The sequence below is a fragment of the Pezoporus occidentalis genome, unplaced genomic scaffold (genome assembly GCF_034315485.1).
Source record: "Pezoporus occidentalis ecotype Australia unplaced genomic scaffold, CSIRO_AGI_Poc_V1 ctg130, whole genome shotgun sequence".
Classification (NCBI taxonomy): domain Eukaryota; kingdom Metazoa; phylum Chordata; class Aves; order Psittaciformes; family Psittacidae; genus Pezoporus; species Pezoporus occidentalis.
The window spans coordinates 3,227,829-3,255,086 of NW_026913104.1; the positions used below are offsets into that span (position 1 = coordinate 3,227,829).

General features: G+C 43.2%; 1 protein-coding gene across 1 annotated transcript in view; it reads left to right on the forward strand.

The window, feature by feature from the left end:
- Nucleotides 1–13,609: 13,609 nt before the first annotated feature.
- CLMP (CXADR like membrane protein) overlaps nt 13,610–27,258 on the forward strand; it is a 34,503-nt gene continuing 20,854 nt past the window's right edge. The window contains exon 1 of the mRNA XM_062608812.1: nt 13,610–14,022. Coding sequence (XP_062464796.1) covers nt 13,995–14,022 — 28 coding nt within the window. The 5' untranslated portion in view covers nt 13,610–13,994. The remainder of the gene's footprint in view (nt 14,023–27,258) is intronic.

Below are 27,258 nucleotides of genomic sequence, written 5' to 3' on the forward strand. Positions count from 1 at the left end.
ATGAGTGAGCCTCTTCAATATACAGTAACTCGAACAACACTGAACCACCCCCTCTGGAGGGGCAGGATGAGACATGGAGGCTTACTTTAGTATGATGTTCAGCCTGGATTCTAGTTTTAATAAACCCGGGTCTGTCAGGCTGTGGTGATGCATTTCTCCTTCCCAGGCCATTCTATGATCTCAGTAATTCCTATTAGGCTTCGTGTAATGAGTTGGGCAGTTAAGCATCCCCTGACCGTACCAAGAACTCTTGCATGGCTAAGGTGGGAGCGGCACTGATGGCACCAGGAACTCCTGTTCCCTGGCCAAGCTGGGAGGTGAGTGCAGCAATCATCAGTCATCCCCAGACATCCCCCAGAACATTCCTCACCTTGGATGTAACCCCAGTGGAAAGGTACCACTGTTACTGGAATGTCGAGAATTCCAGCAATTCACCACACACGGCCAATGCTTTCAGCCTATTGTGCATCTCTTCCAGTCCTAATTTTCATAACAATAACACCACCAGAAGCACTCTGCTTCATTGGGTTTGACACATGCCTCAATATTTAACTACTAGAATAGACCACTGCCTTCCATCCGTGTCCCTTGTTCCATTCTAAGTTACAACACTGAGATTTTTTTTCCTATTCTACCTTCAGATGATAAATATGCCCCAATTTCCTGTTAAAGGGCTGTGGCCAGCAATTGCTGAGAAGTGTTGTATTTCCACTTAGCTCAATGATATATGTATACTTCTCCTTAGCAAAAAACCTAATAGCTTTTATCCTTTCTCATGGTAGCAGTTTAATGCATTCTAATAAGACAATGTTAATACAAAATATACACAAAGCAAAACTTGTAGCCACTATAAACCACTAGATAAGCATCAAAGTGAGAAGATTTCATTCTCAATGGAGGCTATAGAATGAAGGTGCGCATCTGGTTATAGCAGAAGATCTACAGGTAGACACATGCCATGTTGTCCTGTGTTAACTCCAGAACAGTCTAGCCATAATGATGCTACCTTTGAATCAATCCACATCTTCAAAACTTTCAGGTGATACAAAGCTGTTAAAAATCAGTCCTTGTCTTAACCCGCTTACCTGAGCACAGGGTACAACTGACATTGATTTCACTATCAGTATTACACTAAAGGCACAAACCAGCAGAAAAGCAGGGATCCCTAATCAAAATAAGAATAAGGAAATGTCTTATTTCCAACTCCATTGGATACTGATAGCCAGGCTGAACAATTTCTAGTGTTTCCTGCAGAGCATGAAAGCTGCAAGAATCATGGGTTTCTGCTGCTAAAGATCATTCTGCCCTTCTCTAGGATCCTGGTAATCAATGTGACAGAGGAGAATCTGAAACAAGGTGACATTTTCTACTTCACTGTGCAAAACACAAAGTAGGAGCAGGTTGCATTCCCAAACTACCAGCAATGAGAAGCATCTTACCAACTGAAGGAAAAGAACTTAGACAAATACCACACACAGTGTTGTGTGTGTGCACATGCATGAATGGCAGAGGCCCTCTGAAAGAAGGTCCATGTGCCTTCCTGCCAGAGAAATGACAAATAACAGGCCCCAAATTTATCCTACCCAAGTCAAGTTTCTATGCTTCAAACACACTTAAATCTTCCCCCACCTCATGTCCTCCCTGCTGAAGGCAAGGCAGGCTATTAACACCTTCAGCTCTCTGTTCTTGTTCCTCCTCCCATCGTTTTCCAGTTTGGGACTGCCTATACATCCATTATGAACTGTCTGCTCTGTAAACGCTAATGGCGCAAGCAACATGAAATCACAGTTCTCCTTTCACACACGGGCAAGCTAGGCATCCAGAGATGAAACAAATAGCTCCACATTACCCACAACTTCTGTAGTAGAGTCAGGCTGATTGTAGGAGCTCCGGGACACCTGCCCTTCTCCCAAGGATTACCTGTCCTATCTCATCAGGCACCCAGAGGTACACTCACAGCAATAGTAAGCTAATGCCAAGACACAGATACACTTGGGTAACAGCAGCTTCTAATTCTGCCTTCATACCAAGCTGAGCAAATACAGGGCAGTAGAACCAAATGGGAGGCAGCCTTTCCCTCTGGCCTAAATTAGAAGATCAATATGTAAAAACTGGGAATTCTAAGACCAGGAACAGAACAGTGTTCTCGGGTGATTCTGGTCAGTATGGAATTTATGTCACATTAAAGGGTGGCTTTCACTGCAGCTCTCAAATTCATGATCAACAACGGAGTTTTGGAAGAAAATACGATTTCAGCTCTTTTACCTTCCTCTGTGACAACCCAGCTCCTCTGGAAAATGAAGGCAGAGGTGTTAAAACACTGCATCTTCACTGTTCTTGCAATTTGTTCCTCACTCTGACCCTATAGCTTATCAAATTAACATCCAGTAACCAAGATTCCAACAGAGGAAACCAGTAGTGTCGATAGGCATCTGCCCCATTAGAGGCACTAATCCTGACAGAGTACATCTGTGAATTATTCAATAAGCAACATTTCTTTCATTTTGGGGTTTAGACACTATAAAAAACAACTTGCATATCTGCCTGGAACATACTTTTCCTTTTAACAGGTTTCTAGTTATAGTCACTAAAGCAGGGAACTTCTGCATTCAGACATCAAGGGACACTTCCCAAAAGGTCCATGTAGCCATGTCAGAGCATGCAGGCCCAAAACACTTGGCAAGCATCGTGGAATCCAGTTGCTGAGGTGCACATCCAGCCTTAAGTTGACATTGCAACACTGACATAACACTTGATCAGCAGAAGTTAAATCTCCTGTCTTCGTTCTCTATTACATAAATGCTTCAACTCCCTTTCTTCCCTTGAGACATCCAATCATGCCACTGTAGCGAGGTCATGTCAGATCTGCTGCCAAATTTATTCCGAGGATTGGCTAAATTGAGGGCTGCAGAGCTGCCAATCTAGACCTTTGAATGAAGACCCACTTTCAGAGTATCAGTCAACAGAACAAGCGACAAATCTCTCGCCCTTGGTACTGCAGAGTCTACGTCTTGTAGTTAGTCTCTTTGTTTCTCAAAGAGGATGAATATTTGCTGCTCCACACCAGTTTCCCTCCCACTGCTGTCCCCCACAGTCTAAGGAGGAAACAGATTTTCACATCACAGTAACAGGACATGTGGGAATTAATAAGGGCTTCTTGCAAAGAGGATGAAAGGAAGAATCCAAACAGACTGCTGCCCTTGACACTGAGCTGATTCCATACACGCTGCGGGAAATAGCACCAATTTCAGCCACTAACTACTCAGCAATCCTACTTGAACTCATTGAAGCTGCAGTTCATGTGAGGCAAGGTAAGGGAAAACTCACAGCCAACACTGCAGCATCAGCAATGACTTCACTTAGAAGCAACTGAACAAAACACAACAGAGAGGGGAAGAGTGACCTGCATAAACAGAAGATTCTACCATATGTATTACTGTCTGCAGAGGAGAAAGTCTTACCTAAAGCAAGATTTTCCCCCATTGCTTTTCAGAAACTCAGCAAAACCAGAGGATTACCAACTCTGGTTAGTGATCAAGTGAACTGATCAAAATCCTGCTAAACAAAAGCTGGTAGTGCAGGAAAAGCAAGGAGCCAAAACAGCCAACTATGTGGGATAGAAAAGTTAGTGCCCGAAACAAATGGCAACATCCTTTTTGTCTGAAAGGCCAAAGTCACTCCTATTTGAACTCCTTCTAATGGCAGGCAAGGGTTAGAACATGGCCTGCTCCATTTGTTAGCAAACCCAGAAACACCCCTGTTCAGGTAACACCAGTGATCAAGTGTCCCCTTTTGCCAGGAAAGGGACTTCTCTGTGAAGTGGTTTTTCTCCCCCCCTATGAATAACGGGATACAGCAGAAGAGGAAAGCTACGTCTGCATGATTTACAATGCCAGAACTCGCTTCCTCCCAATGACAGACCACCCAGGATTCCCCTGCTCGGAGACAATAGGGCACAAGTTCCTACAGTTTATGTCCCAAAGAGCTTTTTCCTTTATCATCTCCCAGATATGTTATTTTGTCTTCAGTCCCAGACACACAATGTACTTATGAGAGATATTTACATTTTGAAAACATCTCCATTAACTAACAGGGTTTTTTCTCCTTGCTTTTTAAGGTCAGTCATAAATAATTCAGTGCTACATACTGAAAGAACATGCAAAGCTCAACTTTTTACATACACTAGAATTAAAGGACTAATTCCCTATTACTAGGGAGTCAGAGATGTGGTAATCTGTGTGCTATTACACACAGTCTCTAAAGCTATTTGAGCTTAGAAATAATGCAGAAGTACAAAAACACATGAGGTGCTTTAAGGAATTCAGTAGCAGTAACACACATATACTTTATCCTGTAACACAAGATGTTGATAGGCCATCTTGTCTAAATGCATAGTTATAAGCATAACTAAGCACAGAGTGACTCACATTAAAGCCTTAGACTGTTTATGCTTTCTGAAACTTTGCAGAAGCAATGACATGGTATGTTAGATGAAACACTGAGCCATATATTGTATGAAACAGTACTGAGTCATGAATAGACCAGTGGAAAACAGTAGCTTTTTTCTTCCCATTTCCCCAGCTCCATTGAGTTAAAATAGTTTATTTTCTCAATCATCAAACATTGGGAGGCACTCACAGCCTCTGGCTCAAGGAACATCCAAATCACTCCTTGTAAAACATCAGAATGATGCAAAAGAGAAGGCCATACTGTGCTTGCCTGCTTCTTATACTCATCCACTAAGCTTTTAGTACCAAGCAGCATCACAGGGAGAATACTGCCATTTCTGGACTTCGTGGCTCTGATCAAGTGAAGTTGTTCTATTATTTAGATTTTTATCTTCCAGTAGGCAGGGAGAATATTCTTATGACTAAGACAGGGCTCATAAGTAAGCTTGCAGTAGTGGAATAGGATATGATACAATGATGAAAGTGCTGCTGCATCAGAAATATCACCCTCACTAGGACACACCATCACAATCTGAGCTGCATCACCTTGCAATCATAGTAGCCTAAGCTTGTGAATAACTACCACACAGAGTAACTGGTTAAAGCAAAATATCGTCATCGCATGCCTCAAGTCCTAAGACTGCATCTTATCCAAGTCGTATTCCACAGGGTTGATTAGCTCCGTGAAGTTTATTGCCATGACAAAAGACACAAGTGTTGCACAAGACAGATTCGTCATGTTTCAGTTAGGAGCAGGAAATGAGTCACCTAAATCTGGGATCCACTTTCTCGCAGCATCTGTTCCTCATCTGGCGGTAGACTACTAAATCTCATGATACTGAGAACTAGCTTACACACAGGATACACAATCTAATACACAAAAGAAGGTGCAGCTGGTAAACCAGGAGGGGTGAGCCAAAGGACCTGCCTGGTGAGCCCATCTCTCCATTTGCACTTGAATGACAAAAGGAAAACCCTGTTTGAGCTCCATGTTTCTGGCACAGACACAGCATTCTGAATGACTAAACCAGCATGCAAGTGAACATCTTCTGCTGACTAGCCGTGTACAAATGAGATTGCTCCCTCACACTGCTTCTCCAAGGTGAAGAATCCCCATTCCTACCTTTAACCTCTCCGTCCTTCCCCCTCCCTTCTCCCTTTTAAAAATATCCTTTATTTTAAGTTAGTTGCAGGAATTTCAACTGGAACTTTTCCAGGTTGGAGCCTTCCAGTCCCCATCAGCAAAAGCCTGGGAGTTAAGAGAAAGAAATATGCAAAAGTCTGACACCTGCCACTTTCCATTGAGCTTTGGGTGGAAAATGTCCCTGGCCTCTTTCATTTTTAATGTCAGACTCAGCCTGGTGGAAAAGATTACCTCCAGGTAAAGTCATTCAGAACAGGAGCTTGTCTGCCAAGCCCCTCCTTTTTCCCTACTGATGCACCACAACAGCCTGAGCATCACTTTGTCAGGGGCAACCTTCTGTAGGGGAGGTGCATGCACTCAGCGCAGACAGGGTTCCTGCCTCTCAGATTGTACTTGTGAGGCTACAGCTCTAATGATGCCCTGATGAGATTCTCCCTCTGCAGTAATGGAGCAGACTGCAATTCGTTCACAGTAACAGCAGCTCATTTCAGGGCTGGAAAAGATGCCAGAAGTTAGCAATGTGGGACCCTCCATCTCCCCAGATATTTAGCAGCCCTCAAATGCCCTCATTAGTCTTCAAGCAGAGAATCTCAGATGGAATAGTTTTGTTCCAAAACCCACAGGATTATGCATTTTAGATCTTCCCAGCCTGGGCTAGATCTATACTAAGCAAACAGCCTCCTCCTGTGTTATATATCAGCCCTTACAAACATTTCTGTGCTGCAAACAGGAAAGCTATCAGGTATATTCAATATTTGTATGTAGATTGGTCAGCTTCAGGTTTAAACGCATTCAGATTAGAAGCGAGTCACACTGAAACACTTGGATTCCCTGCCCCAATTTCCTCTCAGAGATCAGGTGTCATTTTGAGCTGAATATAACCTGAATGCTCTAAAATAGATGGAAATAAAAGCAAAAGGAGATGTCATTCTTTACTCACTAATGTCACAAGATACTGACGCTCTTTATTAATTGATAGAGCGCTCTCACTCCAGCCTCGCAATCTCAACGTCTTCATGAATATTTCTGTGCAGACAGGAAGGAGATTCTTCTGCTTCTCTCCTTACTCCTGAGACCATCATAACTGGTTTCCTTAGAGATTCTAGGCTATTGTAATTTGGCTATCAGAAGCCTGAGCGAGCCCACCTTGTCTGGCTGCTCTCTTTGCCATCAATAGAAATCCAATTTCAGATAGCCAGAAATACCTTTGAGAAAGATTACTCATTTAATACCATGATTAATTCACAGCACAGTACATGTGTGGTAAGCCTTATCCAAATACTTAAACCCATGCCATCTCCCAAGAATAGTCAGAGTAGGTGGAAGAAAGCGAAGAATAGAACAGTAACTCTGAAGGGAAATTTATCAGACCCACATTCATTAAGAAGCAAAGAGAGAATAAGATTCCCCCAGAAACAGAAAATTCCAACATGAACTAGGCTGTAATACCTCAGAGGAGATTAAAAGAGAAATAGATAAAGCAGAATACATGTTCTTGTTAAATACCAGGAGACAAGGGCTTTGCTTCCGCAACCTAAGGCCGTGGTCAAGAGACAAGAACATGGGACCATAAGGAAAGAGTCAAGGGATGTTCCACAATAGCCTGCATCATTTACTGCCTTTATTTCACTGCTAGAGCTCTTCTGAAGAGGAGCGTGGACTTTACCTAGTCACAACTTGATAACAAAAGCAGAGCTGTAAAAGGAACTTTAAAGAACATTGCACACACAAGTTCCTATGGTCTGTGCCCCTTGTTCAAGATTTCCTATCACTTCTCAAGAGTCCTTTGGGTCTTTTGGTTTAAACGGCTTTGATTGGCGCAAGTGGGACTGTCAGAAAAGGTTTAGCAACCGAGCAATAAACCTTCCCAAGTGTCTTTTAGCCATACCGAGTCAGTGTCACAGCCTCAGTGACCACGCTGGCGTTTTAATAGGAGCTGAAAGAACAGGTCTTGGAACCTTCACTCCTTACAGCTCACATTAAATTAGTAACATACATTAAATGATTATCTTAGATGGCATTACTTAAACATAACCTCACAGGACATTTGCCTCGAGCAAACTGCAACAGAAAAGCCAAGAGATTATGTAGTTCAGATACACATGAGTGTACAACAGCATGTTTGCACATGTAAGCGTGCTCAGGGAAGTCCACAAGCTTCAACAGTTTCTTGAAGCATATGGACGTACAGGACAAAGGCAAACCCCTTAAGAGTCCATAGTGAAAAGCCAGTATTTTATCACTGAGAGTCATTTTTGAACAGGCTGCAGGCCTACCATCTTCAGTCAATCAGCACATTACTTCCCTTACAAATCAGAACAATCAGTTTTCCTGGGTCAGGCACCCAAAAGGCTCAGGGATTCCACGACACCTTAAGAGAAATGCCTAAGGTTACCCACACAGAGGCTTGCCCTGCTCTATTAGTGCAACTGTATGCCAAATCACAGTTTCCAGTAGTTAAATTTAACAGCTACATATAGTGTTAAGCAGCTTGATGCAATAGTGTCTACAGCAGTGACTTGCAAAAGTTCAACTACGTTAGCAACTGGTGCAATAAAGCTGTCATCAAGTAAAGCAATCTTGTCCACAGGATTGCATATAGAATTTAGTGACATACAGAGAAAGTACCTGTAATGTAGCCTCAGATACAACAAAACCAAGTCCTCTAAAAGAAGCCCCGAGAGAACATCCTACATAAAGGCAAATACAACTTGTCCTATCTCAGGGTAGGTAAAAGAAACAGAGCAGAATCCACAACTACAGGTGCTCAAGTGCCACATAATCATCTCCATAGCAGTCCATCATGCCATTCCAGTTCATACTTTATACTAGCTAGCCTTTAATACGCAGGCTCTTTAGTTATTTCACATATTCCAAGTGAACTCTGCTTTGGTGAAGATTAAAACAAAACTCCAGGGACAGATGGTTTCTGCCTGGCCCCTGCTTGCAACAGGCTGGCTGCCATTCAAAAACCACACTCCCCCCATGTCATTTGCATTACACAGTATTTTTTAACCTAGACAAACAATGCTTAAGAATAAGGCCACAAGTCTCCACCTAATCATTTTAACCCCAGCCTTCCCCCTCCTCCTATGCTAGGTCATTGTGACAGCGCATGGAGTTGGTACACCCACCAAGCAGTGGGGTGAAGTTTACAAAATCATTTCCTATGGCTCTATAAACAGCTGCTGCACAACAAATACATTTGTCTGCTTCCAAGTTGAACTGGGGAGCAGTCAACAGATCAGTTTTACGCATGCCATGGTGCCTAATGACAACGTTAAGAGATGAGAAGGAAACATCCAAGATACAAGCAGCTGTTTCTTTGCATTCGCTGGTTCGATAAAAAACTCATGAAGCATTTCTTCATTTTCTTTTTTTCTTTAAGATACTTCTTTTCTAGGTCATCACTTCTAAATAATCTCTTCTAATACTGAAAGGGAAACCTGGTTTGCTGACCAAGATGTGCTGCTTTCTACCAGCTGAGCCAAAGGACTTACTTGCCTACAGGCAGCTAGCCACACTGTGTCATACTAACTGCGTCCTGTGATGGAAGTGGACAAGACATCAGCCTCACTCTAGTTGTTTATTAGAAGAAAAGCTTAAAAGGGCAAAAGTACTTGGACAGAATTTACCTGAAAGCAGTTGAGGAGTACATTATGGCTTGATATTCTAGTGCATAGAAGTTATTATTAACTACATTATAGGAACAGAAAAGCAATTTAAGGAGTTAAATCTAGCAAGCACAATGCATTTATCTTCCCTCTTTAAGAGCTTCAACAGGGCAAAAGCTTCTCCAACAGAAAGCTACACCAACACAAAAAGCACTTTAAGGACTAAAGTATTAATGCCTAGAAACCACAAACACAAGAAAAACACCACAGTTACCCCAACTGAGACTTAAGCAGAATAACTCTTAAACAATATCATTCACACCTTCTCCAGCATTTTCTGTTATCCTTTATTACACTGATAACAAAAACAACTTAACATGCTGAAACCCTTCTCCAACATGTAGAAAATGCACTTACTCCCAACCAAACTTACACAACAGCACTAAACCCCCCCTCCCAGTTCTCACATACCTTACAGCAAAAGCAGCAGGCAACTTTTCTCCTCCATTTTGTTAACCACTACTTTTGCACACATACTTCTTCTATAGCTGGCTTATCCAGCTTGTCCTGCAATGTTTTACCAGCACTACCTATTACATATACATTAAAATACCAAACCAAAAGATGAAATAAAAACCTTGAAACTTACATTCATTTTTGACCAGCATAACCCTCCATTGAAGAAACACCCATACACCCCTCCTGCTTCCAAACATGCGCTATAACCCTCTCTGCTTAATCTCATACAATCCACACCTGTATCCTGACCCACCCTCCTTATGTGAAGATTCATATGCTTCACACCTGCGATTCACAGATGAGCATTATTTCCAATCACACAGCTGGGAAATCAAACCTTAGGGTTCCATTCGCTAATGGAACAATAAAACCCAGCCTTTTTCAGTGGGCTCCTTTCTGTCCTTGCACTGTTAGAACAGTCCCTGAGGTCTGAAGGTAAAGAAAGGTTAGTGTTTGCTTGTGGTGCTTCTATGTTTAGCTTTATTTGCTGCGATGTTTTGGTTGAGGGGATGCTTTCTTACTTAGGAAAGCTCCATTAGGGGATTTGTTTGGAAACAAAAGTCTTGTATTCCAGAAATATTTAAAGCTTTTGATGTGAATGAAAATGAAACCTTGTCTCTTCTGACCTGGCTTGCCTTTTAGTATAAAATTAATAGTGTTAAGTGTTTCATGTTGCGTTAAGTTCTTGGCTATTGTGGCAACAACACAGTAAAGATTAAAAATGTTGTTTCTGTGTGTAAAGAGCAATTTACTTTGTTTCTTGAAATATAAATGCATGATTATGTGTTTGTATAGAAAATAAGGTTGCTTAAAAAGCAGTCAGGGTGTTTTCCTGCAAAGCCAACAAAAATTGGTGTTGGAGTAATAAGCTGTATGGACTGATGCACTTTGAGTTAGCTACAGCCTTAAGGAGCTCTTTGGTGGTTTGTGTTTATTCCCAGATGCTGACACTGTGAATGCATTGGCTTGTTGAAGTGAGACTTTTCACTAATACTAAATGACTAATAGTGCTTTTATGATCAATTATTGAAGTTATTTGAGAGCTGAGAGCTTCTTAAACAACATCTTGTTTATAACTCAGTGTCTGAGTCCTGATGTAGTGTGAAGCAGCTTTTCTACTAGTGTCTTATTGTAAAGAGAAATCATTGTGAAGGGCTTTATCTTCTACCCTGCTATTCCTTGGTGTCTGCTTTGAGTTGTCTTTTTCAGAGACTGGATTCTTTGTGTGGTTTGCCCTTCCTTTGTCTGTTCTTTTCTCATTGCAAAGCCAAAAGCTGAACACACATGGTTTTGCTCAAGAGACTCAAAGTGCTCACCTGGCTTTCTTGGTTGAATGACCCCTGTTCTTCTGCTGACTGTATCAATAAGATGCTTAAATAATTCAAGCTGCGTGAGATAAGCTCATGATGGAAGTTTCAGAGAACAGACTATTTAAAGAATCAACACAAGAAGGTACCCAAGTAGCTGCAGTCTGTGCAACTGCTGTCCTAACAGCTTTTGAAGAGGATACAGCTTCTGGATGCATTTTGGGTGATGGGGTTGTTGGAGCTGTTGTTGCTGGGCATATGCAACATCATTTAGTGTTGAGTAGATATCGGGAGGCAGCAAGGAGTGGTTTTCCTGGAGGAGGAAGGGCAAGGTGAAACAAATAACCTGACACAAAAAAATAGAGCTTAGAGAAAAGCTCCCCCATATGCTTCTCATAATTGAGGTATAGGAAAAGTTACTGCAGGCTTTTGGGACATGCAGGTTTAAGAGAGCCTCTTTTCCTAGGAGGGTTGACTCATGCAGATGTGAAAGGGGCTGAAACCGAGGCAGCAGCAGGGAGGACCACAAAAAAAAAACCTGGAAAACCAGTGTGCTGCAGATAGGGCCTATTCCCCCAAACCCGGTCAGCAAAGGTCTTGAGAGGATGCGCTGGTGCGAGTGGCATGGTTGTCCTTATATGTACTTACACACCAGCCTTCCCAGCTCCTCGCTGGAACAGTTATGCAAACAAGAGATGTGCTTGCCATAATAGGTATGAACACCAGAGGGAGAATCCCCGCTGAACCCCAAAGCACAACTTGCTCTTGAGGGGCTGAATGTAATGTGAGAGCAGGCTGTGGAATGGCTTATCCGAGATGATGAAGGGGAGATTTTGCATGCGTGACCTCCTCTTTCATTCTCCGCATCCCCCTCCTCCTCTGTGGATCTCAGTGGAGGCAGGGCACTGAGTGCAGGGTGACAGCACTTCTCTGTGTCTTGGTTTCTGATGCATTGATTCTATTAAAGCAAAGCAGCATGCTGGCTATTTACAGCATAGCTTGGGACATCTTCTGTCAGACTTGTAATGCAGAGAGACAAGCTCAGTGCTGCTTGGTTTCTGGACAGCGGGGGAAGGGATTAAATGCACTTTTCCCCTTTGATTTATGCCCTGCACTGAAAATCAATGGTGTTTTCTCAGATCCACTCAACTATTGGAAACCAGCAGCCTCTTTGGTCAAGTGTGCGGGGAACAGTTCTGAAGGATATGGGTGGATGGGACAGATATAGATGCTCTATGGGAAGCACTATGTTCATTTGGCAGTGTTTGCTTTTGTGTCATAAGCCTATATTACTTGAATATGCTGTTTAAAGCATTTTCTCTTTTACACAAAGCAGGAGCCTAATGCTGCTTTTGCTTCCATTGGAGGTTGGAAGGGGCAAATGATCAGGGGAGTGCAGCATGCTACCCCTGATCTCACAAGGGCGCTATATAAAAACTGTGTATAGATGGTGTTAAGAAACAGCTTAAAACTGAAGTCTGGGACCTCAGACCACAGCCTGGTAGACTTGCACGTGGCCTGCTCTTTCTTTAAGGTCTTAGAAATACCTTCATAAGTGTTCTTAAGGGAAAGGGTTTTGTTTTGTCTTCTAAAGCTTTGCTTTGTCCCAGGTTCCACAATATGGGTAAATTTCATTTGCCATCTGCTGTGTTTCAGGTAGCCAGTGTTACTCTTCTGTTAACATCCAAGCAGCCTAGCTGGAAGTTCTTTGCTTATCTGAAAAGCACATGTATCCTAGGGCACATGGATATAAAGGTGTAAGCATGAACTGTGTATGAGTAAAGTGTAATAGGTCAGAATGGTTGTGTAAATGCACACACGTAAAATAGCACAGTTTCCATGGCCTTGCAAGATTTATATGTGTTTTAATAAGGGAGTTCTGGCTGGTCAAAGTCATCATCTGTGAACTTTACTTGCTATCACATTTGAATCTCCTTATAGAAACAGGTTTGTCTTCACTGCTGTCACAGCAGAAACAGAACGGAGCATCTTAGCTTCTAAAACTTGCTAACTGCACTAGGGTGAAGCTCAAGATGAGCTGTAAAGCTGTACTGGGCTGCTTTAAAAGGGCTTTTGGAGGTGAGTTATAAATTGCATCCCATAACAGTCATTAAATGTAGACAACACATTGCTGCTTCATTTGGCTTTTTCTCTCATCATGGAATGCAGAGGTAAATCAATTTTAGGAGTTTTTTCTCTCCTAAAAACTTAAAGAAAACCATGACGCAAATAGAAGTATTCCAGTAAGACTGAAAGCTTTAATTCTGCGATCTACTAGCTACAAAAGGGAATAAAGTTAATATATACGTGTGTGTTTATCACTCTAAAGAGCATGTGTGCCTTTTTCCATGAGTCTGTCTCTAGCCCTTGAGTGACTAATCTGACTTTTTTCCATGCTGGATTTTTACTGCCTCCAAACTTAACTGTTTTGACACTAGAGAAATCCTCTTGTTTCTCCTTTAAAGGTAAATATGTATATATATATATACACACACTATTGCTAGAAATCAAGAGAAGCTCTACCTCACCCATGTCTGGTCTTCACTATTAATCCCAGCTGATGGTAGGGAGGGGCTCTTCTGGGAGGCAGCCATGTGGTGAACATTGAGCACAGTGTTTTCCCCTGCTTCTCTCCTTTTCAGACAAGCAAAATTGTTCTATGCTGCCGTTAGATGTGAACTCCTTCCTGCGCTGCCTCTGTCTCCTCTTCCCCAGAAACTCAAAGGCCTGAATTACCGGCTGCAGAGATCTAAAAGCTCTCCCTGAATCTGGGTTCAATATGGACAAGGAGATGAATAGCACAAGGGAAGAAAGAGTGAAGTTGGTTATTTTTCTGGCACTTGGATGCAGTTACGCTCAGTGCATTCCAGAGGCGTTCCTTTGAATCCTGTGCAGGTCTGCTTGCTGTTCCTGGGAGAAAGGAAGAAAAAGGGAAGAAAAGTCCCTCTAGCTTGGAGACGGAATGTCTGCACTTCCCATTCTCTTTTTAGGTAGGTTGGTGTTTTGCTTTTGCTTAGAGTCTTTAATCAAACTTCCATGCACCCTCTCTTTGCGCCTGAAATACATTTCTCATGTGTTAGAGGAAGGGGTTTGTAAAGAGAAAACTTTGATGGGGAACTCCGATTTCAGTGGTGCTTGGCTTCCGAGGTTTTTCCTCGTTGCTTTATTAGCAGGTCGATTGCCAGGGATCTCTTAATATTTCATTTGTGGTGGTTAAGCAGACTTAGTCTGGAATGTGTTTCTTGTCTAAAGAGTGCAGTGCCTTTAAGCAGTGAACTCGCGAGGGGCTTGAACCTCTCTGGCAAAACAAGGTGAACAGAATGTCTTTGTTTCGTGCATAGTGTCAAATGTGTTTAACTCCGTGTTTTCATTTGCTTGGGCATTTAACATGCAGATTCTGAAAGAAAAAGGGGTTATTGTTTCCAATTGATGCCTAAGATTAGAAACAGATGTGTTGAAGTGCAAGAGGGAGGAGTTGGGGGGGGAAGGATGGGAGTAGGGAGATAAAGGGGGAAAGCAAGAAATGGGAACAATGAGGGCTGCTGAAAGAAGGGGAAGAAAAGAGGTAGAGGCTGACTGTTTAACAGGACAGGAGCGGAGAACAGCCAAGGAGACATTAAAGGAGAGTAAAGGGTTGAAGAGAGCTGTTTGTTAAAGCTATAGCCTATGGAGAGAAGAGTTTGCAGCCCTGAGGTCTTTGAGGGGGTTTGCCTACAAGACTGACTCAGAAGCAGCCTGAGTTTCTGCACCTCCAGAGGCACTGTAATGTGATGAGTGAGCTCCTGTCTGCATTCTGCTCACCACATCATGCTGACAGCTTTGAAATCTGTTGTGGCTGGGTAAAGGCTGTGATTCCTGGCTCTTCCCGTGCCCCAGGAACACTGGTACAGGTGTGAAAAAGTGGGTTGGTCTTTGAATCCCTGGGGAGAATTGAGCCCCACAGGATGGTGGACTGATGGGGTGGCTGGACACAGAGTTTCATGACTTCTCCCTTAAGTCTCAGAGGTGTGGAACATGGACTAACCCGATTTCTAGGTATCTGAATGACAGGCAGCACTTAGAGCTGCTGAACAAACTGGAGAAAGGGGTTTTGCTCTAGGAATGCTGTTAGCGAAGGCTTTATCCATAGGAATGTGGCAGGGGGCTTGGATGTGCTGCAGGATCCTGCAGGGGAGTGCAGGCAGTGGTTTCTCCCTCTGGACATCTCCTCTGTGTGCCTCTATGGCATGACTAGGACTCCTTTCATCTATAAAACACAATGGGCATTATCATACCTTTGGCACCTAGGCAACTTGTTCTGCTCTGTGTCCAGCTTCATTCACCAATATTGGAAGCATCCAGGGAAAAGTAAGGAAGTGCTGTGATTCCCTATTGAAAACAAGGAGGCTAGGGAGTCTTGTTTGCTAGCTAGGGAAAGTCTAATTGCTTTTCTGCAGTGAAAAGGTATAGAAGTGCCAACGATGGCTTGTTTTTCTTGCTGATAACATGAAAGCCTAGTGTGGAAAACAGGGGTTTTCGCAAAGACAAGCAAACTTGAAAGGAAAGTTGCCTGGTTTGGGTTTTCGTTATTAAACATACTAATGGCATTTCTAATATATACAGTCCTTGCCTTTTAGTGTTTACTGCTCTGGGGCAAGTGAGCAGCTCTGTGAGGAGACAGGAAACAGGAGCCAATTAGTTTTAAACCAAGACAAGATAAAAGACCTTGCGAAGGGTGGGCAAAAGCATGACCATGCTTACTTCCCTGCTAAAGGCTAGGTAAATGAAGCGGGAAGGGGTGAGGAGTGGAAGGTGATGCCTGTGAATGTGTGTGCCTACATGTAAGTGTTTGCCATCTGATTCTCATCTCTGTCTGCAGCTGGTGAAAACGGTTTCAAACTCCTTGTGTAACACACTGCACTCTTAAGAAACAAAAGGAGTGTTTCCAAGAGAAATAGCTGATTCTTCGGTGTAAAAACTCAATGTTGCATTTCTCAGGCAGTAAAAAAGCCCCAACAAACTAGCGAATGCTTTCATTTAAAGGTTTTACTGAATTAAAGTTTTCAGGTGCTGGAATTCTCCTTTGCTGCCTTTTTCCCCCTCTCCAAGTTGATTTTGAATGCTTTGAATGAGCCTTCCATTAAGGTAGAAAACTGATTTTTCTTTTTTTCTTGTCACCAAGTGTGTTCACCTGTGTAATGCTGCCTTTGACACTATTGCATGATTTTTCTTCACTTACTGGCTAGTGCATCTGTTCTGCCTTTCAGAAACCAGTGCCTTCAAGATTCACAGCAATGATGAGAGAGGCCAAATCAGCCATCCAGCTTTCTGGTGTCCTGCTATTAGCAGTGAACCTTTACATTAGTTGCTTAGCACAATGCTCATTGAGACTGACTAACTGTCTGACAAAGGTGTAATCCATGTGTGAGACTGGGGTGATGCTGCTGGAGTGGGTGCAGCTGTAACAGCACAAGTACCTCTGTACTTGTGCTCTGCCCTTTAAGCTCAGAGGTCAATGACTCTCTTACAGCCCTGTCCCAGGGGTATGCAGTTGCTGCATTGAACACCAAGACTCCAATTGTCTCATTGCACCGGGGAAAAGGTTATGGTGCAGATCCCTCCCGAGCCTGTTGGCATGAGCAATTGGGTCTGACAGCATGCATTTGCCTAGGTATCCACCAGCCTTCTAGCTTGAAGATCCATGATGATATGGAAGCGGCTCCACAGCATTCAGCAGTGGTAGGTCAGCCTGCGGCTATGCTCTAGTACACTGACTCCGGCCTTCTCTCCTGCTCGAAGAGCACAGGCAACCTGCAGTGTGCCTTATCTCATCTCCTTGAGATCTGTCTCCTTAAACCCTTGCAATGCTACACTCCAAAGCCAACCGCTGCAGTGTTTTGCTTTAAAAAAGCACTTCTCTCCATGAGGTTACTGGGAAGCTTTACACTTCAATGGAATGCATCTGCCTGGAATTAGTAAAAAGCAAGGAGACTGTTCTAAGCAACCGAAAAACTAAACTGATGGATTTCCTATTCCTGCTGATTTTCCCAGATTTCTTAGCAGTAACTAACAGCGTATAATACACCTTCTATTTCCTACCTTTCTCATGCTTCCTTCCCTGTTGCTTTTGCTTGTTTGCTTCATGGTATACTTAAAAAGCTTGGGGAAAGGGTTTTTGCTCTATGTGTTCACAGAACTTACAAAGCCTTAGCTCAGGAGTGGAGTACAAAAAGGTCTGTAGCTGTGGAAAGGGGTTTTATGTGTGTTTTTTGGGAGGAATTCACCTTTTTGTGCCTTTGGATTCCAAAGGAATTCGGGTAACTGAGTGTATTTAGCTTAAAAGACTCTTCTCCAAAGGACAATTGGCAACTCATGGAAACTCCAGAAGCAGACAACACAATAAGCTGTATGCAAGATGGAGCCTCTTTCAGTTTAGTTCTAGGGCAGGGCAAAGAGCTCTTGAATAGAACACTACTCAAGGAATAGTGAAGGCAAGGGAGCAAAGCAGTGTATGCATTTGGCACTCCAGGAGGGAATTAAAAGGAGCTAGACATAATTGAATTGCTATATGGCAGGGTTTCAGGGGTAACACTCCTTGTGAGATACTAAAATTGTTCTAAAGCAGGGATGGTTTCCATCAAATACCTGCTGTCAAGAGGCTCGGTGAGAAGTTGTCTGTTTTCCTCTACCGGTGCTTTGTTTTAAATGCAATAGTTTCATTTTTAGCATTAAAAAAAACCCACGTTTATTTGGGGAGTTATTTTTATCCCTTGTTTTTTCCATTTTACCATGAGCACGAAAAGGAGAAGAAAGGTAATGTTCCAGAGTGAGAAAAAGCAGGATGCCAAAGAGCTGCAATTCCAATGATGAATTCATTTTATGGGAAATAAAGCTGGAGGGCAAGGCAACCCTTATGCATTTCCCATGGAAAACAACTGGTGTTTTGCCTTTGGGCCACCCTGGACCTTGTCTCCAGCGTGTAGAAATAGTGGTCTGTTCCTGTGGGGTACTCTGGCCCACTTCAGAACGATGTTTTGTGTAAGAGCAGCACAAGCTTCCCAGAAATGTCATTGCACAACTGGCCTGGAGATATCCTGATCTTCATCCTGAGGATCACAACAAATGCCCCTGTTTTCCTCAAAGCAAATACAGGGTTTTATAGGGAACTTAGCAGGTTTGCAGCCTGGGATTTGAGCCTTCAGGAGCCGCCTGGAAAGCAATGTAAACGGTCATTCAGACAAAGTCTTGTGTGTAAACGTGCTTTCTATGCACTATTAAAATCAATGCAGTCGTTGGTTGTGTATCTGTAATGCAGAGAAGGCTCTGCTCGTGTGCACACAGTACTGTGCACGTCTTGCATGCACTAATGTGGCTACTTTGGGTAGAGCGGGAACTTGGTGGTGCCCTGTCCAAAAGATGAATGGGTCTTTTCTTCCCCTCCTCTTTCCCCAGAGCTGTTTCTCCATCTGTTTTTAGAAGCGGTTGCTTTACAGAAGCAGCCCAACCAAAAGCCAAGGGTGAAGTCAGGTCACTGAGGTCTGTGAATAGATACTCAGATGACAGGATAGTGGAGGATGCAGGAAGCACAACAATGGAAAAATGTGTGAAGTGATGGAAAGTCAACAAGCGAGGGTGAATTTCTATCTTTATCTCTTAAACTCTATTTTCCCTTCAGTCTGCTTTAGTGCTGCTGAGTGAAGTAACAGCTCACCTTTGTCAGAACCCAAGGGGTTCAAGCCTTGCCTAAAACACTCTTTTCCCTGGGTAGAATACAGAGAAGGTGTATACAACAGTGACTAGAAAAAGCTATGGGGCTATGTGAAGAGGACGGGTACTACCTTGCTTCAGCAAAGCATCATTGCTAGGCTTTTCTCAATGGCACTTAGGTTTCTCCATGTGACTCCTTAGGTAGCTTTACAACAAGTTGCTAAGGGGACTGAGCAATTAAGATGTATTAGTGGTGGTGAATGTGACAGAAGGTCATGAAACAACTGCTGCCCTCCTCTGCATCTTCTCTAGGAAAGCATTTGGCAGTTTCAAAAGGCAAATGTTGTAAATCAGCATTTCTCTTAATGGGCCAGACCCAGACTGATGATGTCCTACAAGAATCAATATGCATTCCAGTATCTTTTCAGCCTGTCTCTTATGTAGCTGACATCCTTTTTTGTGCCTGGAAAATGAGTATGAAGCCTTAGCGTATGTGACTTGCTCCCAGCCTCTAAGGTAGAAAGGTTGAAGTTCAGCTTAGTGCCTGCAGTTTAATTGCCTTTGGTAGGGAAAGGGCAGTGAAATTTGTGGTGTTTATAACATGCACTGGCAGAAGAAAGGCTGCTCTCCTGGAAACAGCCTTTTGAAATGGAGCGTGCACAGTTAGAGGCAACTGATGACCATAACTAGGCTGCATTTGGTCTACCATATTGTGCTGCTGCTGTTAAAGCATGCATTGTGGTGTCACACTTACATAAAGCTTGGGGTAACTCCGTCCAGCATTAGGGAAAAGTGGCTTCCATTCCCTTTCCTTCTTTGTGTCTCAGCAGAAATAATGGAATTAGGTGGTTTTCCAGTATTTGGAATATGAGATGCATGCTGGCTGAGTCTCATAGCTACTGCTTAGGCTATTCCTTTGTTTCTCAAAGGCTTGATGAAATTTTAAAGGCCGTAGAGATGTTTAATAGATATGAACCTTTTTCCATATGGGAAGACTGTCACAGAGTGCTAGGCAATGGCAGGGCGGTTTCGTGTGCGCAGGGGGAAGTCTTCCATGTAACACATCAAGCTTTGAATATTGAACTCGGAGTCAGCCACTTCTTTTGCTTGAAAGAAATCAAATTGCAGGGTTTTCAACCTAGAAGGCAAATCGCTTTATGACTTCATTGTTTAAATATAGGTTTTGTTTTGCGGGGGGATCGTTAGACTTGAAGCAAAAGCCTTGTAGCCCAGGGACTGTCACTTCTGATTACTTCCAGTGACACTTCCAATTATTTCCAATCACAATTCCAGGGACAAGAGGAAAAAGGAGCCACGTTCTCTAGCATCAGGGCTTGGGGTTTTTTTCCCCCTGAACAAAGGGCCATTTATCAGACCTCTGCAGGAAAAGGTACAGAGCCAGATTGGGAGCTCTGTTGTGGTAGGGTAATTCCAGAGCAAATGTGAAGTGAAACTAGAGGCCGGTGTCTGGGAATCCTGCTGTGGATCCTGCCTTGTTGAGTAATATTAAGGAAATTGCTTCATTTTCCCCAGGCATTAACTGGCACTAGCACTCATTTCAATGCACAACGCGCAGCTCCAGTGAACGTCTGCTAAATGCTCTGTGGGTCTTGTAAGACATGAGCATGCAGAAGTGCTGCTCATGGAGAGCAAACAGCTTAGTGTGCTCACAATGGGAACTGAGTCTGCTGAGGGAACTCGACTGACTTCTAGGTATGTAAAGTGAAGGACTTGGTGCAGTCTAGTGAGCCTTATAGCTATTGTGTCCTTCCAGCCAATGGAGGCTGGAGCACTACCTCATCTGGTAGCATTACTTTGAACTGCTCAAGTGTAAAAGTAAGTCTAAAAATGGTGTCACAGCTTTCAATCACGGTTAGGGATTTAATTTCCTTTGTCATACCACACTAGGCAGTGAGTGAAGTTGGACCTGCTGAGCGTAGGGGTTATTATTAGCAACTGATTGCTTTATTTCCTTTATAGTTAAAGGCACCAGCTAAGATCAGGGCTCTACAAACACTAGGGAGACTGTTTTACATTGTACTAATAGATGATGAGTAACAGACCTGGTCTGATGTTAGGAGCCAGACAAGTTACAATGGGAATTGCATGCAGCTTCATGTGGTGACTGCTTTTAAAGTGGGAATGAGATGTATCAGTGGCCTGGTGGAATGAAGTACTGGTGTTTACTTCATACTGCCATAAATCCCCTGTTGTTGCTCCTCAAGTGGTGGTGATGGCCCTCCCTTCTGTGTTTATTCTGGTCTGCCTAGGGTAGGATGCCACGGAGAGCTGCCTGTGCCAGCTTCATCTGTTTTCCTGTAAGGAAAGACTGGTGTGAAGTGCTGCTGTAATATGCAAACAGCGGGCATTATTTGCCTCTAGAGCATAAAGCAGACCATGGACATCTGGTCAGCAAAGTTCAGAAATTCATTTCCAGATGAGCAATTTGGCATTATTCTTGTTCCAAGACCTTCAAAGCATTCCTGTTCATCAGCTCTGATCTTACTGCGACATTTTGATGCCTGGAGTAGCTCAATTCCATTGTAGGCTTCCATTAGTGTGACTGAGGTGGCACTTGCAGGGAGCTTGGTGCTAATCCTCTAGGAATCTCGTCCTTTCACATAAGGAACTGTTTTCTGGGTCCATCCTGTCTGGATGGATGGTTCCAAGCTTTGTCTTGCTCTGATGTGGTCTGTGCTGTGGGCAAAACCCCTCTTCATTTCCATTGTTTCAAGCTGTTGCTTGGAGACAAAGGGAATTTTAACCAGATAAAGCCCAGCTTTTGCATTGACAAATGCTGTGATTCTTTCAAGTCGCTTTTCCAAGTGGGAATTTGATGCAATTGTGAGCATTCAGGATGTCTAGATTCCATTCTTGGTTTGGCTAGTGACTCAGTGGTGTAGTAATTCAGGCTCCATTTTAAGTGGCTGTTAGTTTTGAGTGTCTCCATTTCAAGTGTCACAAAGGGCCAGTACTTGTAAAAACGCAAGCATACAGACACATGAGCTTGGTCACACCAACTAAGTGCTGTCAGATGTCAAGTTCTGGGGTGCAATTGAAAATGCCCTGTGCCTCAACTGCTCTTCTGCAGAATAAGTGTAAGAGCACTCAAACACAGCAACCTTTCCCTCATAGCTGTAAAGTGCATTGAAATCACTGTAGGAATGCAGCTGCAAAAGTCCAAAGTGACAGACTAAGACGTATCAGGCACTAGTTTAATGGGTGAAGAGTCTTCCCATCAGTGCCACTCGGTGTGGCAAATGGATCCCAGTTTACCTGGTTTTGTCAGAGCTCCTTCCATTTAGCCCAAAGCTACCCCTGGAGCAAACAGAAGAGAGCTGTTAATCCAGGCCCAATATGACCTGGTACAAGGAAAGATCAAAACTGAGCTGCTGTGCTCTGGAGCTAATGATCCTGCATTGCTCAATACTTTTCCTTCTAATAACTACTTGAGCTTTCATCTTTCTCCTAGTCAGTAATACCATGGGCATGTTGCTTGCATTGTGGGACAGCAACAAATACATACCCATCAGTCAAAGGACTGGATGCAGTGGGGGCTGCAGTGTTTCTTTTTCTCTGGTTGTCATCAATCATCTTCCCCTGCCCTGTATCCTTTTCTGTGAAAGCACCAGGAGTGAGGATGAAAGCCCCAATGAGAATGTGAATGGAACAAACTGGGTGTTATTGCTCCGGATGGAACTATTTAGGATGATATTTCCTGGGTTCCCTGTGCCCTGAGACAGGGAGTACTCCTTTGCCTGTTTGCACCATTGCCTTTAACACTGCAGACTTGAAAGCTGGTACAGCAATCCAGAATGTCTTAAACCCAGCTTTCTTCCTGCTTGCTGTCTAAACAAGCCAGGCACCAGGTAACTCCAGACTATAAATTCATGCAGAGTAATTGGCACTGCTTTTCTATCCTTGCTGCTGATTAAAATGCTTCTTAATTTTTTATTGCGAGCTTGTATAAGCAGAATGGAGGGAAAAGCCATTAAAAAAGCAAATGAATTCTGGTTTTCTAAAGCATCTGCGTGGAGCAGATAGGAACTGAGCTCACTCAGTGCTCCCCTCTAAAATGATGTCTTTTAGCACCCTTTCAGTCTGGATCTGCCTCACAGCCCTGGGTTTAGATTTGTGACATTCTTAGCTTTGACTGAGTGTATGCAAACCTCTTCATCCCTTCCTGCCTCGGTGTCCCAGCCCCAGTTAGCACAGTTGTGATGCTGGGCCACAAATGGTTTAGTTCACGAAGGTAAGACTGTGTGAAGAGTATCTGATGGGCTGGAGGCTGTCAAAGGCTCTGATTTTTCTCTCACTGTGTAAGGTCCATAAGGAGCCAGATTTACACTGGGTCTGAGTTACAGGAGGAAAAGGCAGTAGTAGCTCTATATTCCTGCTCTTGAGGGAACAGCCCTGCTCATTGCTTTAAATCATTCTGGGGTTTTATTTTTCTGTGTCAGCACTGTCAGAGCCTATAATCCTCAACTAAAAGAGGCCATCCTGCCCTACCAAGAGAAGGACTTAAAGTGAGGAATCCCCTTCAGCAAGGATGTGGCAAGCAGACTGACAATGTAAAAGAAAGGAAAAAAATATCCTGAGCCAATATGGATAAAATTAGGGCCTGATAATGATGCAGAATTCCAGCCATGAAGAACTCCCTGAGCACAGGGAGCTGGTGGAGCCACACAATGGGCAGTGCTTACTGCCAACCATGCATACTACCAACAGTAATTGAGCAGGTAATGGTTATGCATGCTTTATAAACACCCATCACCGGTTATGCTCATGCCGTGCAGACAGGGAAGACTTTATATAGCAGGTTAATGTTATTCTACATATGTTTTACATAGCAGTTACTATTCATGTATTCTCTACATCCCCTCTAATCCATAATATAGGAACACTCAGGGCAGATGCCAGGGAAAAGGTTCAAGGCAGCTGTGAGATTAAAGGTATTGGACTGTTAGACTTGCATCAGTCCTGAGCTGTGCTATCAGTGTTGAGACAGGTTATGGGCAGAGGAGCTTTGTTCATTATCTGGCCTTTGGGTCTCTAGGAAGACAGAGTAAGACGCTTCCCTTGTGCTTCAGCTGGAGGTAAATGCTTCCTGTACAAAGTACAGTGTGGCTAATGCATGGAAAATGGCATATGAAACCTGGTAGTATCATTCTAGTAAGAGGGTCAGAATAGTTTGTAAGAAGAGATGGGAAGACAAGAATCTGTGCTGTTGCTTCCAGCTCCAGGGGTGACTCTATCAGGATGAGAACCTTTCACTGGTAAGGTTCAGGTCTGTTGTTCATTAACTTGTCTCATCTCCAGTGTAATCCCAATAGGTGGGTTTACAAGTCCTTTTGGAGCCTTGGTGTCCCCAACCACAAAAAGGCAAAGGTCTCATTACATAACACAGTTTATGGTCCTCAGACAAAACAATGAGGAGTATTGGTAAATAGCTTGATTTTTATCAGCCTCCCCTTTCCAAAGAGCTTATAGCTGCTGTCTGCTTGCATTTGTATTTCATGCCACTGGGATGTAACTGTGTTCTGACAGAGCTGGCTCTTTCAGCATTTAGGGGGGAAGAGTTGGGACTCTTCAAGAGCCACACAAGTCCTTACTTCAGTTCTTTATAAATTTTGTAGGAAATACACTCAGCCATACTTCCTAAAAGAGGAAATGCTTGAGTCCTGTCTCCTGTGTTTAGACTGAACAGAATCCAGATAATTTAATCTAAAAGGGAAATGCTCTTTTGAGGATAAACAGCCTGAATAAAACATTTCTGAGCAAACCCATGGCAATGTCCCTCCCCTAAACAGCAGTTTCTATCCTGAATGATGCCAGAAGCAGCTTGGCTGATCAAGGGAATTGGCCTCACTGTAAATATCACTCAGGATACCCTGTTAAGACTGCTCCCATCATGCTGGTACCAATAATCATTGAGGATCAAGTGGGCACGTTTTACTTGGCTTATTCTGCATATATGCTAACTAAGACCCATTGCCTGGCAGATAGACCCTTTGGGCTTGTTTGTAGATACTAATGAGGGCCAGATGCTGAGACTTGTGTGGTCTGGGGCTGTTGAACTGCTGTTATCTACAGCACAGAGCCATTTGATTTCTTTTCTTTACAAGGCAAACAAACTATTTTCAGCATTATGAAGTTGTTGCAACTTTGCCATTTGCTGGGCTGAGGAATCACAAGAGGTGGAAGCTTGAAGTAGGGGTGTATATATCCTGTCACTCCAGATACAGCAACACGAAGAGCAAATAGGCATATCAATTGTCAGTGCAAGATTTGCACATTAGAACTGTGTCCAGGACAGAATGCCAGCATCTAATAAGCATGTGTTACGGAGTAAGAGGTGCAATAACGGTTAGGATACCCACTTAGCCTGTTGTTTCTAGTTATTAATAGGAGCTGGTTTGAGGGAAGGAATACAGGAGCAGGGTAAAAAATGGATTATTCCTGATATTTATAGTCAGTAAATGGCTAATGTATTCACTTAGCCATACTTCCTCCTGTGGCCCATGGGTTTGCCACAGTTACTCATACCCTTTATTCAGTTGTGAGCTGTCACAACAGCATCTGACAGATGCCCAGGAAACCCTACAATAACCCCAATAAGTATTTCACTTTTCTTACATAGATTTAGCCAGTGAGTCAGACTCCTGCCTGAGAGCAAACATGGAAATAAGGAGTTAGGAAACACTGGATGAGGCTAACAGTTAATCTACAGTGTTTCACTTCAAAATGGTCTAGTAGCAGATGGAGGTGGAAGAAAACCCACAAGTGACAGTGCATGAAATCCCATACTTGCATGGGAAAGTTACTGCTGAATATAAGGTAGATAAGGAAAATTATGCATTTATATACTTGAAGAAATAAATCTAGTGTGACTTGTGCTTAAGCCTTATAAATATCTAATATCTTCCTGAATAGAAACTGAGCACTTGGGATCTCTTTTCGAGTAGCTGGATGCCCCATTTCTTACTGTGAAGATGAGCTGAATCACTTCTCGGATTGATGGAGGAGTTTAAACAAAAATAGGCTGTGGGGACCCTGCTGAGGCCTTTCAGCTTTGGCTTTGTGTGGTTTCAGGTAGCCCCAGGTGTGTTCATGAAGAGCTGGACTTTCAGCTCTCCCTGCAGCCTTGCAGCCACCCTTTTCCCCTGGCTGTTTCAGGACAGAAGGCATGTAAATAACTGTGGTGCCTGGAGAGCTGGCTTAGTCTGGGCCAGGGTAAAGGTCTTTGCAGTAAACCCTTGGCCCAAGGCTGCTTTTTAGCTTGTTGAAACAATGCAGCTGAGTGGGGTTTAGCTCAGGGAAGGAATGTGAACTGTTTAAGACTGAGAGATGATGCTGGGCTATGCTTGCTGTCAGATATACACAAAGCTCTGTCAGAATGTGCTGTCTGGCATCTCTTGGCACCTCTCATGTTTTACCTGCTTACCTTTTATAGTAAATGTTTTGATGAGCAGCAATACGTCCAAGCAAACAGACACAAGGATGACATGACAGACACTTTGCCCAGATCAAGAGGCAGGGTGCTGTGATTGATTCCCTAAAAGAAGGAGAGAATAAAACTAGTCAAGTTCTGTAAATCCCACTCAGCTCTAAATGAGCCCTGGATTCTAACATCAACTGACAGCTAGGGCTGGTTGATGCTAAACCTCCCCCTTCCTGGATGAAGCCCAAGATCAGGACAGCCCCTGTTGTCTTTTAGATAACTGTTCTCAGAGGGCCCTGTAATCTAGAATGCAGGGGGGTTTAAGAGCTGATAGCTGGAAGTTGACCCTTGACAAATGCAGGATAGAAGCTAAGATTCAAGGAATTATTGGGAAGCTTAATGTACCACTGAACTAGTCTATCAGTGGGAGGAGATGCTAATAGAACTGCAGGCTGTTAAACTGTACAAACATCATGGTGATCTACTGTTTCTGTACTGCACACTTGGATGATCAAAACTCATACATTCTGGCTTTGAAAATCTATTGGTAAATGTTGCATTTCATTCTTACAATTGTATTTTGGATTGAGGCTTAATTTGGTTTCTCTGGAATTATGCTTTGGATGTTCCATTGTCTTGTTATGGGCTTAAAATATGCTTTCTGCAGTAGTTCCACAGAGCTGTGGAGCGCATTACCATTAAGTGAAGTGGTGAGTGCAAACGTGGGTGGACAAGTGTGTATCAAAGAGTGGACCAAGTCAGTTCTTAGACTCTTTTTTAGATCACGGAGGTGTCTGACTTCCTCTCCCATTCGTTTTCTTTGTCTGTTTAAATATTTTCTTATCCATCTGAGTTTCATATTGGGATAGAAGCTGCCTTGTCCTCAGCCTTCTAATTCATTCTAAAGATAAGTACAAAGCTGCTTTTGTTGGTTTGAGAGACCCCATGGGGTTTGAGGCTTTGTCAGTCTCTCCAGCTAACACAAGTTCCTATCTATTTTTCCAGCTTATACCCACAAGTTGTTTTCAGCCTGCATCAAGTCTTCAAAAACAACTGACTTTATGTATATACGGCTGCCATTTGAACCTTGCATCAAGAG